At 47.1% G+C, this 14,961-nt stretch overlaps 1 protein-coding gene across 1 annotated transcript in view; it reads right to left on the reverse strand.

The window, feature by feature from the left end:
• Positions 1-14,961, reverse strand: part of LOC144674610 (docking protein 4-like) — a 154,303-nt gene that overhangs the window by 100,402 nt on the left and 38,940 nt on the right. The window contains exon 2 of the mRNA XM_078535881.1: positions 8,325-8,432. Coding sequence (XP_078392007.1) covers positions 8,325-8,432 — 108 coding nt within the window. The remainder of the gene's footprint in view (positions 1-8,324; positions 8,433-14,961) is intronic.

A 14,961-nucleotide genomic window follows, 5' to 3' on the forward strand; every position in this document is an offset into this window, starting at 1 on the left:
ATTTATCATTGGGAAGATGGGAATGGCAGAGAAACTGTTGACATTCTTTGAGCCTGTCTTCATGGAGAGGGGTGCACAAAACCTTCCAGTAATATTCGAGAAGCAATAGACTAGCAACACTGAGGAAGTGAAAACAAATATTATTGATAAGAATGGAGGGAGGGAGAAAATGGAGTAATACTGACCCGTTAGTCTGACATCAGCAGTAGGGGAACATGCTAGATTATATTATAAAGCATGTGAGAACAGGGTACTTAGAAAATAATGGAGACTGGCCAGAGTCCACAGGAAATTATGAAAGGGAAGTTACGTTTAACAAGCGTGTTGGAGTTTTTTGAGGATGTTACTCACAGGGTAGATAAGGGGGAACCAGTGGATGTGGTGTATTTGGATTTTCAGAAGGCTTTCAATAAGGTCCCACACAGGAGGTTAGTAAACAAAATTAGAGCACATGGGATTGGGAGTAACATATGTGTATGGATCGAGAACTGGTTAATGGACAGAAAACAGCAAGTAGGAATAAATCGGTCATTTTCGGGAGGGAAGGCTGTGACTATTGGGGTACCTCAAGGATCAGTGCTGGGGCCACAAAACTAGGCAAGAATGAGAGTTGTGAGGAGGATGCAAGGAGGCTTCAAGGTGATTTAGACAGGCTAAGTGAATGGGCAAGAACTTGGCAGATGGATTATAATGTGGAAAACTGTGAAGTTATCCACTTTGGTAGAAAAAACCGAAAGGCAGAGTATTTCTTTATGGTGAGAGTGTTGATGTCCAAAGGGACCTGGGTGTCCTTGTTCATGAATCACTGAAAGCTAACATGCAGGTGCAGCAGGTAATTAGGGAGGTGAATGTTATGTTGGCCTTCATCACAAGGGGATTTGAGTACAAGAGTAAAGATGTCCTGGTGCAGTTGTATAGAGCCTTGGTGAGACTGCACCTGGAGTATTGTGCACAGTTTTGGTCTCCTTATCTAAGGAAGGATACACTTGCCATGGAAGGAGTGCAGCGGAGGTTCATCAGACTGATCCCTGGGATGGCAGGATTGTCCTGTAGGAGAGATTGAGGAAGCTGGGCAAGAGTTTTGAAGAATGAGAGATGATCTCATTGAGGCAAAATTCTTCCAGGGCTTGACAGGGTAGATGCTGGAAGGTGAGAAGGTGAGAAGGAGTTGGGGATAGGTGGAAAGAGTTGGGTACAGGTGAGAAAGAGTGTGGGACACCTCTCATTCTTCTGAACAGAATAGAGGCCCAGTCTCTTCAATCTCTCTTGTTAGGATAATCAGGAATCAGTCTGGCGGTGGGAGAGACTGAGAGACACAAAGAGAGAAAGAGACAGAGTTAGAGAGACAGAGGCAGAGAAAGAGACAGAGAGAGGGAGAGAAAGTGAAGCACAATGAGGGAGAGAAAGAGAGACAGAGATAGTGAGGCAGAGAGATCAGAGAGAAAGACATAGACAGAGAGAGAAAGAGAGGGAACAGGGTTTTGTAGTTCACATTGAAGTCCTGATTTTGGGATGGGGTCTGTGTTGTCAACATGCACAGGTGAACAGGAGGCGGGAGCTCCACCCACATTACCACATCAGGAGCCAATCCCAGGGCTGCCGCTGAGGGAGTCATCCAGTTACTCTGGTGGACGAGTCATAGTGCCAGTTGCTTACACCCAGCTGTGATATGAAAAGGCACCTGGGCAGCGATTCGCCAGCTACAAGCTAGAAGCAGGAAGGATGGGGGCACAGGTGAGTAGGTGTGAGGACACAGGTGAGAAAGAGTGCGGGGAGCAGGTGAATAGGTGTGAGGACACAGGTGAGAAAGAGTGGGGGGAGCAGGTGAGTAGGTGTGAGGGTACAGGTGAGATGGAGTGAGGGGGGCAGGTGAGTAGGTGTGAGGACACAGGTGAGAAAGAGTGGGGGGAGCGGGTGAGTAGGTGTGAGGGTACAGGTGAGATGGAGTGAGGGGGGCAGGTGAGTTGGTGTGAGGACACAGGTGAGAAAGAGTGGGGGGCAGGTGAATAGGTGTGAGGACACAGGTGAGATGGAGTGAGGGGGGCAGGTGAGTAGGTGTAAGGACACAGGTGAGAAAGAGTGGGGGGGACAGGTGAGTAGGTGTGAGGACACAGGTGAGAAAGAGTGGGGGGGCAGGTGAGTAGGTGTGAGGACACAGGTGAGATGGAGTGAGGGGGGCAGGTGAGTAGGTGTAAGGACACAGGTGAGAAAGAGTGGGGGGGGCAGGTGAGTAGGTGTGAGGACACAGGTGAGATGGAGTGAGGGGGCAGGTGAGTCGGTGTGAGGACACAGGTGAGAAAGAGTGGGGGGGGAGCAGGTGAGTAGGTGTGAGGACACAGGTGAGATGGAGTGAGGGGACAGATGGGAAGGAGTGATAGCACAGGTAAGAAGAGTGAGGGACATGTGAGAAGGATTGAATGAACAGGTGAGAAGGAGTGTGGGAACTGGTGGAAAGGAGTGAGGCTACAGGTGAGAAAGACTGGGGAACATGTGAGAAGGAGTGAGTGGGCAGGTAAGAAAGATTGGGGACAGGTGAGAAGGAGTGAGGGCATAGATGAGAAAAAATGGGGGACAGATGAGAAGGAGTGAGGGTGCAGGTGAGTATGAATGAGGAGACAGGTCAGAATGAATGGAGGGCAGATGAGCAGGAGTGGGGGACAGGTGAGGCAGGATGGGCGACAGGTGAGAAAGTATGGGGGCAGGCGAGAAAGTGTGGGGGACAGGCGAGAAAGTGTGGGGGGCAGGCGAGAAAGTGCAGGGGACAGGTGAGAAAGCATGGGGGACACTTGAGAAAGCATTGGGGACAGGTGAGAAAGTGTGGGGGACAGATGAGGAAGTGTGGGGGACAGGTCAGAATGAATGGTGGGCAGGTGAGACAGAGAGAGGCAACAGGTGAGGATGAGTGATGGGACAGTTGAGAAGGAGTGAGGGCAGAGGTGAGAGAGAGTGAGGGCACGGGTGAGAATGAGTGAGGGGAGAAGTGAGAGAGAGGGCACATGTGAGAATAGCGAGGGGAGAGGTGAGAGAGAGTGAGGGCACAGGTGAGAATGAGTGAGGGCAGAGGTGAGAGAGAGTGAGGGCACGGGTGAGAATGAGTGAGGGGAGAAGTGAGAGAGAGCGAGGGCACAAGTGAGAATGAGTGAGGGGAGAGGTAAGAGAGAGGGCACATGTGAGAATAGCGAGGGGAGAGGTGAGAGAGAGTGAGGGCACAGGTGAGAAGGAATGGGTGACAGGCAAAAAGGGCTGGGGGACCGGTGAGAAAGATTGGGGACAAGTGAGCAAGTGTGGGATACAGTTGAGAAAAGTGAGGGGACAGGTCAGAAGGTGTGAGGGGACAGGTCAGAAGGTGTGAGGGGACAGGTGAGAAGGAGTGGGGGACAGGTGAGAAGGAGTGGGGGACAGGTGAGAAGGAGTGGGGGACAGGTGAGAAGGAGTAGGGGACAGGTGAGAAGGAGTGGTGGACAGGTGAGAAGGAGTGGGGGACAGGTGAAAAGGAGTGGGGGACAGGTGAGAAGGAGTGGGGGACAGGTGAGAAGGAGTGGGGGACAGGTGAGAAGGAGTGGGGGACAGGTGAGAAGGAGTAGGGGACAGGTCAGAAGGTGTGAGGGGACAGGTGAGAAGGAGTGGGGGACAGGTGAGAAGGAGTAGGGGACAGGTGAGAAGGAGTGGGGGACAGGTGAGAAGGAGTGGGGGACAGGTGAGAAGGAGTAGGGGACAGGTGAGAAGGAGTGGGGGACAGGTGAGAAGGAGTGGGGAACAGGTGAGAAGGAGTGGGGGACAGGTGAAAAGGAGTGGGGGACAGGTGAGAAGGAGTGGGGGACAGGTGAGAAGGAGTGGGGGACAGGTGAGAAGAATGGGGACAGGTGAGAAGGAGTGGGGACAGCTGAGAAGGAGTGGGGGACAGGTGAGAAAGAGTGGGGGACAGGTGAGAAGGAGTGGGGGACAGGTGAGAAGGAGTGGGGGACAGGTGAGAAAGAGTGGGGGACAGGTGAGAAGAATGGGGACAGGTGAGAAGGAGTGGGGGACAGGTGAGAAGGAGTGGGGGACAGGTGAGAAGGAGTGAGTGGACTGGTGAGAAAGAGTGGGACACAGGAATGAGAAGACAGGTAAGAAAGAATGAGGGACAGGTCAGAAAGATTGGGGGAAGGTGAGGAGGAGTGGAGGGATAGGTGAGAAAGCATAGGGGACATGTGAGAATAGTTAGGGGACAGGTGAGAAGGAGTATGGGAGGAGGTGAGGTGGACTGAGGAGGCAGGTGAGAGGGAATTGGGGAACAGGCGAGAGGTAGTGGGAGACAGGTGAGAAGGAGTGGATGACAGTTGAGATGAGTGAGGGGACAGGTGAGAAGGCGTGTCAAAATGGGTGAGAAGGGGTGGGGGGACAGGTGAGAACAAGAACTAGGAGATTCCACAGATTCACAACCCTTTGAGAAAAGTAATTCCTCCTTATCTCTGACTTATATCAACCACTCCTTAGTCTAAAACTATGGCTTCTCATTCTAGAATGCCCCACAAGGGGCAACATCTGCTCCACGTCTACTTTGTCTATCCCCTTTAGCATCTTATATACTACAATTAGATCTCCTCTCATCCTTCTACAGTCTAGCAAGTATAGGCCTAAACTGCTCAATCTCTCCTCTTAAGACAAGCCCCACACCTCTGGAATCAATCTAGTGAACCTCCTCTGAACCACCTCCAATGCAACTACATCCTTCCTCAAGTAAGGGGACCAAAACTGTGTACAGTACTCCAGGTGCGGTCTCACCAATGCCTTGTACAGTTGCAACAACACTTCCCTATTTTTATACTCTATTCCTTTAGCAATAAATGCCAAAATTCCATTTGCCCTCCTTATTACCTGCTGTACCTGCATACTAGCTTTCAACGATTCATGCACGAGGACACTCAGATCCCTCTGCACTGAAGCATTCTGAAGTTTCTCTCCATTTAAATAAGTCGCCTTTTTATTCTTCCGACCAAAATGGATAACCTCACACTTATCCACGTTAAACTCCATCTGCCAAATTTTGGCCCATTGACCTAACCTGTCCATATTAATTTGTAAATTTCTTATTTCTTCATTGCAACTTACTTTCCCACTTATTTTGGTTTCATCTGCAAATTTAGCTATAGTACCTTCTATTCCTGAATCCAAGTCATTAATATAGATTGTAAATAGTTGGGGCCCAAGGACCGAACACTGTGGCACCCCACTAGTTACAGCTTGCCATGCAGAAAAAGACCCATTTACCCCGACTTTCTGCTTTCTGTTGGTTAGCCAATCCTCTATCCAAGTGTAAGAATCTGGAGATATCGTCAGAGAGGAATGCCAAGTTGCACAGAATAATGGGAGAGATAGACAGTGCTAGGTCAAGGAACAATATGTTAATAGTTGGGTTCAGTGTAAGGTGTAAGTAACAAAGTGTAAACTAGAATTACTGTGCATATATGTGAATGGTTGAAGAGTGAAGGAGTGATGTGGCAGTATTGATTAAGGAGAGCTTTGCAGTGCTAGAGAGAAAGGATATCCCTGGGGGGTTAAAGGCAGAATCGATTTGGCTAGCGATCAGATACAAAAAGGGGCAATTACATTGCTTGGTGTAGTCTACTGGCCACCCAACAAGTGGGGAGGATGTAGAGGAACAAATTTGCAAGGAAATTACAGAGAGGTGTAAACATTATACAGTAGTTATAATGGAGGACTTTACACTACTACTATCCCAGTCTATATCCAGATAATTAAAGGGCAGAGAGGGGCAAGCGTTCCTAGAGTGTGTTCAGGAAAATTTCCTAAGCAGTATGTTTCCAGTCCAATGAGAAAGGAAGCACTGCTCGACCTGGTTCTTGGGAATGAGGTGGGTCAAGGGGATCAAGTGTCAATGGGGGAACATTTAGGGAACAGTGTTCACTGTATCATAAGGTTTAGGCTTACTAGGGAAGTGGACACATAAGAATATAAAGTAAGAAAAATTAACAGGGGGCAACCAACTTCAATGGGGTAAGAACAGATTTGGGCTGAATAAATTGGAGTCAAAGGTTGGTAGGAAAATCAATAACTGAACAATGGACTACCTTTAAACAAGAGATAGTTTAGGCACAGAAGGGGTAAGGGTCAGGGTGAGGGTCAGTGTGTGGGTCAGTGTGAGGATCAGTGTGTGGGTGAGTGTGAGGGTCAGTGTGAGGGTCAATGTGAGGTTTGTCATGAAAATATAATAATTCTCACAATATTACTGTGATTTATTGTAAAGGTGGGTCAGTAGTAGGGTTTGGATAGTTGCTCTCTGTGCATGTACATGTATGTGGGATTTAATTGAATTGGAGACAGGCGGTCTGGAGGCTTTGAGTCATCAACAAGATAGGTTTCAAAAGCTAAATACGTAAACATGGCTGATGTTTTAGAAGGTAAGGAGTGAGGAAAATTTGCATTTATAGATAAATTAGGTTAGTTTGAATTGCAAAGAGATGGTGAGATGTTACACCTAGCCAGGAGAAGCTAAGCCAAACGGTATGTTTATTTTTCCAAAAGGATACTGATAATATAAATCGTTTCATAGTACTAATTTTATGAGAAAGGTAAAGTTCCAAAGACATTTTGGAACAATGGGATTTGCATTAAAAAGGGAGAAGCATGTATAAAGGAGATAAGGCTATGTGTAAGAGGAGAAGGCATTCTAAGATCTAACATAAGTGTGAAAAGCCTCCAGCCTCAGTGCGCCAAGTTGTTGTTTACAGGAACTGAAGCTGAGAAAACTCATTTTGAATTGTGTTGCTTTGCCTGGGTCTGCTTACATCTAATTGTTTTTACTGTTACCTTAATGGAGGTGTAACTGGGAGCCTGATTAATTAGCGGTTTTAGAAGTTATTATAGAAGTAATTTGTAGATCTACATATGTGCTCGAAATCTTTTCTTTTCCTAATGTTTAATTTAGTTATCTAAAACCTTCTGAATTCATCGTAGTCTTATTAATTCTGAATTCAGAGCACACATCTCGAAATAAAATACAAATTGTGAAACAGCTGTGACCGCTTGATTATTTGCCACGTCATAACAGGGTCAGCGGGAGGGTCAGTGTGTGGGTCGGTGTGTGGGTCAGTGTGTGGGTCAGTGTGAGGGTCAGTGTGAGGGTCAGTGCGAGGGTCAGTGTGTGGGTCAGTGTGTGGGTCAGTGTGTGGGTCAGTGTGTGGTTCAGTGTGTGGGTCAGTACGAGGGTCACTGTGAGGGTCACTAGTGAGCGTCCGTGAGAGGGTGGGTGTGAGGGTGAGTGGGAGGTGAGTGTGGCAGTGAGTAAGGGGCTGAGTTACAGGGTCAGTGTGTGGGTCAATGTGTGGGTCAATGTGTGGGTCAGTGTGTGGGTCAATGTGTGAGTCAGTGTGAGGGTCAGTGCATGGGCCAGTGTGAGGGTCAGTGCATGGGTCAGTGTGAGGGTCAGTGTGAGGGTGAGTGCATGGGTCAGTGCGTGGGTCAGCGTGAGGGTCAGTTCATGGGCCAGTGTGAGGGTCAGTGTGTGGGTCAGTGCGTGGGTCAGTGTGTGAGTCAGTGTGAGGGTCAGTGTATGGCTCGGCGTGAGGGTCAGTGTGAGGGTCAGTGTGTGGATCAGTGTGAGGTTCAGTTCATGGGTCAGTGTGAGGGTCAGTGTGAGGGTCAGTGCATGGGTCAGTGCGTGGGTCAGTGTGAGGGTCAGTGTGAGGGTCCATGTTTGGGTCAGTGTGTGGGTCAGTGTGAGGGTCACTAGTGAGCATCCATGAGAGGGTGGGTGTGTGGGTGAGTGGGAGGTGAGTGTGGCAGTGAGTAATGGGCTGAGTTTCAGGGTCAGTGTGAGGGTCAGTGTGTGGGTCAGTGTGTGGGGCAGTGTGAAGGTCAGTGCGAGGGTCAGTGTGAGGGTCACTAGTGAGCATCTGTGAGAGAGTGGGTGTGAGGATGAGTGGGAGTTGAGTCTGGTATTGAGTAAGTGGCTGAGTTTCAGGGTCAGTGTGTGGGTCAGTGTGAGGGTCTGTGTAAGGGTCAGTGTGTGGGTCAGTATGAGGGTCAGTGTGAGGGTCAATGTGTGAGTCAGTTTGAGGGTCAGTGTTGAGTCGGCGTGTGGGTCGGCATGAGAGTCGGTGTGTGGGTTGGTGTGTGGGTCGGTGTGTGGGTCAATATGTGTGTCAGTGTGAGGGTCAGTGTGAGGGTCAGTGTGAGAGTCAGTGTGTGGGTTGGTGTGAGGATTAGTGTGAGGGTCAATTTGTGTGTCAGTGTGTGGGTCAGTGTGTGGGTCAGTGTGAGGGTCAGTGTGTGGGTCAGTGTGAGGGTTAGTATGAGGTTCAATGGGTCACCCTGGCCTTTACCTTGGGACTCCCTCTGAGATTGGCTGTTTTCTCGTCTGGATATTTCTCTAGTCTTCGGGGTCCTTTGCTTGATGATTTTTTAAAGATGAGCCAGCACCGTCGGTAGATCTGAAAGGAGAACCAAAGAGTGTGAGGGAACATCAATAAGGAGCTGATCCTCTTGATTCAGCACAGGGTATACACAGAGAACATGTCTCAGTCCAAAAAAGACTCAACTCAAAGACCCGGCTCAGGGTGGGAATGACCTTGCAGCCTCTTCACCCCAATTCCTATGCCCGGTCTTGCTGGACTGGGTGAGAGCGTCAACCTGAGTGAGTGTGTGACCACGTGGGTGTGTAAATGTGCATGTGAGAGTGCTAGTATGATTATGAATTTGTGATATATAAGAATCAAAAGGCAGACTATTACTTAAATGGAGAGAGGCTCCAAAAAAGTGCAGCACGGAGGGATCTGGGTGTTCTTGTGCATGAAACACAAAACGTTAGCATGCAGGTGCAGCAAGTAATTAAGGCGGCTAATGGGATTTTGGTCTGTATCACTAGGGGGTTGGAGTTTAAAAAAAGCAAGTCTTGTTAAAACTGTACAGTGTGTTGGTGAGGCCACACCTGGAGCACTGTGCGCAGTTTTGGTCCCTGTATTTAAGAAAGGATATACTGGCATTGGAAGCAATTCAGAAGAGATTCACTAGGCTGATTCAAGAATGGCTAAACAGATTAAGCCTTTATTCATCAGAGTTTAGATGAATGAGGGGTGATCTTTTTGAAACGTACAAGATTCTGAGGGGGTTTGACAGGGTAGATGTCGAGAAGATGTTTCCACTAATGGGGGAATCTTGAACTAGGGGACATAGTTACAGAATAAGGGGGCAGTCATTTAAAAGTGAGATGTGAAGGAATTTCTTCTCTCAGAGGGTAATGAATGTCTGGAATTCTTTCATTTTCAGACAGCATGTCACAGGAGGGAAAATGGGCAGAACACTCAAAAAGAAAAAAGTTTTTAAAAAACGTGAAGTTGAAGACTGACAAGACACTGAGATGCCCTTGTTGAGAGAGATTAAAGAATTATGTGGAAATTATTGGAGTGCAGAGATCCTGATAGAAGGTCACAAGACACATTTTAAGTAAGATACTGGAGCAGCAGTTTCAGTTCTTTCAGATACAGAACCATGGTTAAACATCCTACAAAAAGCTACACGGACCAAGAGGAACAGATCCGAAGGTTCTGGGGAACTAACAGCTACTTTAAAGCACAGAGAGAAAATACTTAGTGAAGTACTGTACATAGCTCAAGATGAGAGTTGTTCGCTCTTAAGTAGAGAGTCGTGTATAGAATTGAATCCAACCACAGAATGTGATAAATAAAGAATGGTGAAGGTCAATTGGGAGACTTCAGAATAGAATTCCTGAAGTTGTTGACAGGATTGGGAAAGTTGAGAACAGTGCATTGTATCACACCAAGCTCTGAAGTGAAACCAATATCCTTATGTACACCCAGAAAGGCTGCACACCCATTATTTCCAAAGGCAAAGAAAGAGATTGACTCAGATCTCAGTAAGACAAGGAATAATTTCACTTGTAAATGATCCAGCGAGTTGGTGCTCGGGAATGGTTAGGGTTCCAAAGCCAAATGGCTCCATTAGGATCTCACAACTAAATAAAGTTGTGGAAAGAGACGTCCATCCAATGGAATGAGTGGATGAGAGTTTAGCTAAAATAGGGAAGAGCTCAATATTCTCTAAATTAGACACTAACAGTGGATTCTGGACAATAGCACTAGAAGACCAGTCTGAGCTTCTCATGCCGTTCAGAGCGCCATTTGGAAGATTCTATTTTAACAGATTACCCTTTGGAATAATATTTGAACCAGAGATCATTCAACAAATTCTATCAAATCTTTTAGAAGGCTTACACGGAGTTGGTTGTCACATGGATGACCTATAGAGACATGGGTCCACTCGAGCTGAGCATGACATGGGAGTGAGAGCAATGCTGAGAAGACTACAAGAGGCAGGATTGACACTCAACAGCAAGGAGGGGTTTTCACCGCCAACAATCGGGGTTCGTGGTCACATAGTGAGTGCATCAGGAATAAAGGATGATCTACTGAAGAGCAGAGTCATTGAAGAATTTACAGCTCCAAGGGCACTACAGAGACACAAAGGTTCACTGGAATGTTAAATCCAGTAACAAAAATTCTTTAAAAATAGCGGAGTTCAACGAGCCATGACCAATTGTTACGACAGGACAAGGAATGGTGTTGGGAAGAGGCACATCAGAAATCATTACAGAAAATCAAGGATAGGTTAAGGTCATCAGAGATATTAGCACCTTATGTTCTGGAGTTACCTACAATTATCACAGCAGACACATTGTCTATTGGTATAGGGCCAGTACTTTTTTCTTTATTCATTCACGGTATGTGGGCTTCGTTGGCTGGGCCAGCATTTATTGCCCATCCCTAGCTGCCCTTCAGAAGGTGGTGGTGAGCTGCCTTCTTGAACCACGCAGTCCATGTGGTGTAGGTACACCCACAATGCTGTTAGGGAGGGAGTTCCAGGATTTTGACCCAGTGACAGTGAAGGAACGGCGATATATTTCCAAGTCAGGATGGTGAGTGGCCTGTAGGGGAACTTCCAGGTGGTGGTGTTCCCATGTGTCTGCTGCCCTTGGCCTTCTAGATGGTAGTGGTCATGGGTTTAGAAGGTGCTGTCGTAGGTGCCTTGGTGGATTCCTGCAGTGCATCTTGTAGATGGTACACACTGCTGCTACTGTGCGTCAGTGGTGGAGGGAATGAATGTTTGTGACGATCAAGTAGGCTGCCTTGCCCTGGATGGTGTCAAGCTTCTTGGGTGTTGTTGGAGTTGCACTCATCCAGGCAAGTGGGGAGTATTCCATCATGCTCCTGACTTGTGCCTTGTAGATGGTGGACAGGCTTTGGAGATCAGGAGGTGAGTTACTCACCAGAGGATTCCTAGCCTCTGACCTGCTCTTATAGCCATAGTATTTATATGGCTAGTCCAGTTCTGTTTCTGGTCAATGGTAACTCCCAGAATGTTGATAGTGGGGGATTCAGTGATGGTAATGCCATTGAACATCAAGGAGCACTGGTTAGTTTCTCTTTTGTTGGAGGGGTCGTTGCCTGGCACTTGTGTGGCATAAGTGTTACTTGCCACTTATCAGTCCAAGCCTGGATACTGTCCAAGTCTTGCTGCATTTGGACATGGACTGCTTCAGTATCTGAAGAATCGCGAATGAGCTCCCCCATCAATGCTAGCTAGCAACATAAAGACAGGCAGGAACAGCTTCTATAGATATTTAAATAAGAAAAGAGTTAACAAAGTGAGCGTTGGTCCTATAGAAAGTGCGCCTGGGGAATTGATAATGGAAAGTAGGGAGATGGCGGATGAATTAAACAGGTATTTTGCTTCGGTCTTCACTATAGAGGACACAAGTAACATCCTGGAAATAGCTTAAATCAGGAAATGGAAGGGAGGGAGGAACTCGGGAAAGTTATAATCACCAGGGAAGTGGAATTGAACAAATTGTTGGAGCTGGGGGCTAACAAATCCCCAGGTCCGGATGGACTTCACCCTAAGGTCTTGAAAGAAGTGGCGAGGGAGATAGTTGATGCACTGGTTTTAATTTTCCAAAGTTCCCTAGATTCAGAGAAAGTTCCATTAGATTTGAAAATAGCAAATGTAACTCTTTTATTCAAAAAGGGAGGGAGACAGAAAGCAGGAAACTATAGGCCAGTTAGCCTAACATCTGTCATAGGTAAAATGTTAGAAGCTATTATTAAAGATATTATCGCAGGGCACTTAGAAAAATTCATGGCAATTCGGCAGAGTCAACATGGTTTTTTGAAAGGGGAATTATGGGGAGAATTTTCTCCCCATTGGGCGGGCGATTTGGGAGTGGGTGCAGGTAGGCGTGGAGCCAATCACCTCCTGTGATCGTCTGCGCGCTGCCATTTTACGTGGGCAGGCTAATTAAGGCCCACCCAGCGTAACGCGCACCCAGAAGCGCTGAGCGCTCCCACTGCGGGCGGGGGTGGAGGAGGGAGACTCGGGGCCTGCGCTCTTTTGCCTCATGGAGATTAATTTAATAATGAAACATTGCCAAAAAGAGAAAAAAACGATTACTCAGACATGTCCCCTCATGTGACACTGTCACATGAGCCGTGACATGTTTATGTATTTTAATAAAATGTTTTATTTAATTTATAAACACTTCATGAAACCTCATCCTGCCCGTGGATGAGGTTTCATGAGAAATGCGAAGGCCGCCTCGGCTTTTTGCCTGTCCAACAACCTTCAGGTTGGATGGTCAGCCATGACAATCATTTTAATGAGGTAATTAATGGCCTTAACAGGCCTTTGCCAGGTCGGCGGGTGTACAGCCGACTCTGGTGCATGCCCGCCAACCTGAAGATCGGAATGACATGTGGTGACGTTGGGACGCATGCCTGACGTCACCACACATCATTTTACGCGTCGGCGTGCGGGGCCCGTAGATTCCTGGTAGATTCAGGCCCATGTTTAACCAATTTATTGAAGTTCTTTGAAGGAGTCACATGCGCCGTGGATAAAGGGGAACCAGTGGATGTACTTTACTTAGATTTCCAGAAGGCATTTGATAGAGTGCCTCATCAAAGGCTATTGCAGAAAATAAAAGCTCATGGCATAGGGGGTAAGATATTGGCATGGACAGAAGATTGACTAGCTAACAGGAAGCAGAGAGTTGGCATAAATGGGTATTTTTCTGGTTGGGAGGATGTGACGAGTGGTGTGCCACAGGGATCAGTGCTGGGACCTCAACTTTTTACAATTTATATAAATGACTTGGAAGAAGGCACCAAAGGAATGGTTCCTAAATTTGCTGATGACACAAAAATAGGTAGGAAAGTAAATTGTGAAGAGGACGTAAGGAGGCTACAGAGTGACATAGATAGGTTAAGTGAGTGGGCAAAGATCTGCCAAATGGAGTATAATGTGGGCAATTGTGAAATTGTCCAATTTGGCAGGAAGAATAAAAAAAAAGCTAAATATCTAAATGATGAGAGATTACAGAGCTCTGAGATTCAGAGGGATCTGGGTGTCCTAGTGCAGGAATCACAAAAGGTTAGTATGCAGGTAGAGCAGGTAATTAGGAAAGCTAATAGAATGTTATCATTTATTGTGAGGGGAATTAATTACATAAGTACAGAGGTTATGCTTCAGTTGTACAGGGCATTGTTGAGATCACATCTGGAGTATTGTGTACAGTATTGGTCTCCGTATTTAAAGAAAGAAGTAAATGTATTAGAAGCAGTTCAGAGGTTCACTAGACTAATACCAGGAACGGGCAGGTTGTCTTATGAGGAAAGGCTGGGCAGGTTAGGCTTGTGTCCACTGGAATTTAGAAGTGTAAGAGGTGATTTAATTGAATCCTTTTAAGATCCTGAGGGGTCTTGACAGGGTGGATGTGGAGAGGATGTTTCCTCTTGTGGGAGAATCTAGAACTAGGGGTCACTGTTTAAAAATAAGCGGTCACTCATTTAAGACAGGGAGGAGAATTTGTTTTTCTCAGAGGGTTGTGAGTCTTTGGAATTCTCTTCCTCCAAAGGCGGTGGAACCAGAGTCTTTGAATATTTTTAAGGCAGAGCTGGATAGATTCTTGATCAACAAGGGGGTGAAAGGTTATTGGGGGTAGGCAGGAATGTGGGGTTGCGGTTACGTTCATTATTGAATGGCGGAGCAGGCTCAAGGGGCCGAGTGGCCTACGCCTGCTCATAATTCATATGGTCGTATTGAGGATGTGGATATTTGTGGAGCCTCCTCCTCCAGTGAGTTGTTTAATTGTCTACCACAATTCACGACTGGATGCGGCAGGACTGCAGAGCTTAGATCTGATCCATTGGTTGTGGGATCGCTTAGCTCTGTCTATCACTTTCTGCTTATGCTGTTTGGGATCCAAGTAGTCCTGTGTTATAGCTTGACCAGGTTGACACCTCATTTTTAGGTATGCCTGGTGCTGCTCCTGGCATGTCCTCCTGCATTCTTCATTGAACCAGGGTTGATCCCCTGACTTGGTGGTAATGGTAGAGTGGGGTATATGCTGGGCCATGAGATTACAGATTGTGATTGAGTATATTTCTGCTGCTGCTGATGGCCCACAGCGTCTCATGGGTGCCCAGTTTTGAGTTGCTAGATCTGTTCAAAATCTATCCAGGTTTAGCACGGTGGTAGTGCCACACAACACGATGGAGGGTATCCTCAATGTGAAGGCAGGACTTGGTCTCCGCCAGGATTGTGTGATGGTCACTCCTACTGATGCACCTGCGACAGGTAGACTGGTGACGACGAGGTCTTGTTTGTTTGACCCAGTCTAGCAGCTGTGTCCAGTCTGTGAGACAGCTCTCCCAATTGCGGCACTAGCCCGCAGATGTTAGTAAGGAGGACTTTGCAGGGTCGACAGAACTGAGTTTGCTGTTGTCATTTCCAGTGCCTAGGTCAATGCCAGGTGGTCCATCCGGTTTCATTCCTTTTTGTAGTCTTTGTAGAGATTTGTTACAACTGAGTGGCTTGATAAGTCATTTCAGAGTCAACCACATTGCTGCAGGCAAGAATGGCAGATTTTCTTCCCTAAAGGGCATTAGT

This window comes from Cetorhinus maximus, unplaced genomic scaffold, assembly GCF_964194155.1.
Source record: "Cetorhinus maximus unplaced genomic scaffold, sCetMax3.hap1.1 HAP1_SCAFFOLD_726, whole genome shotgun sequence".
Taxonomy (NCBI): domain Eukaryota; kingdom Metazoa; phylum Chordata; class Chondrichthyes; order Lamniformes; family Cetorhinidae; genus Cetorhinus; species Cetorhinus maximus.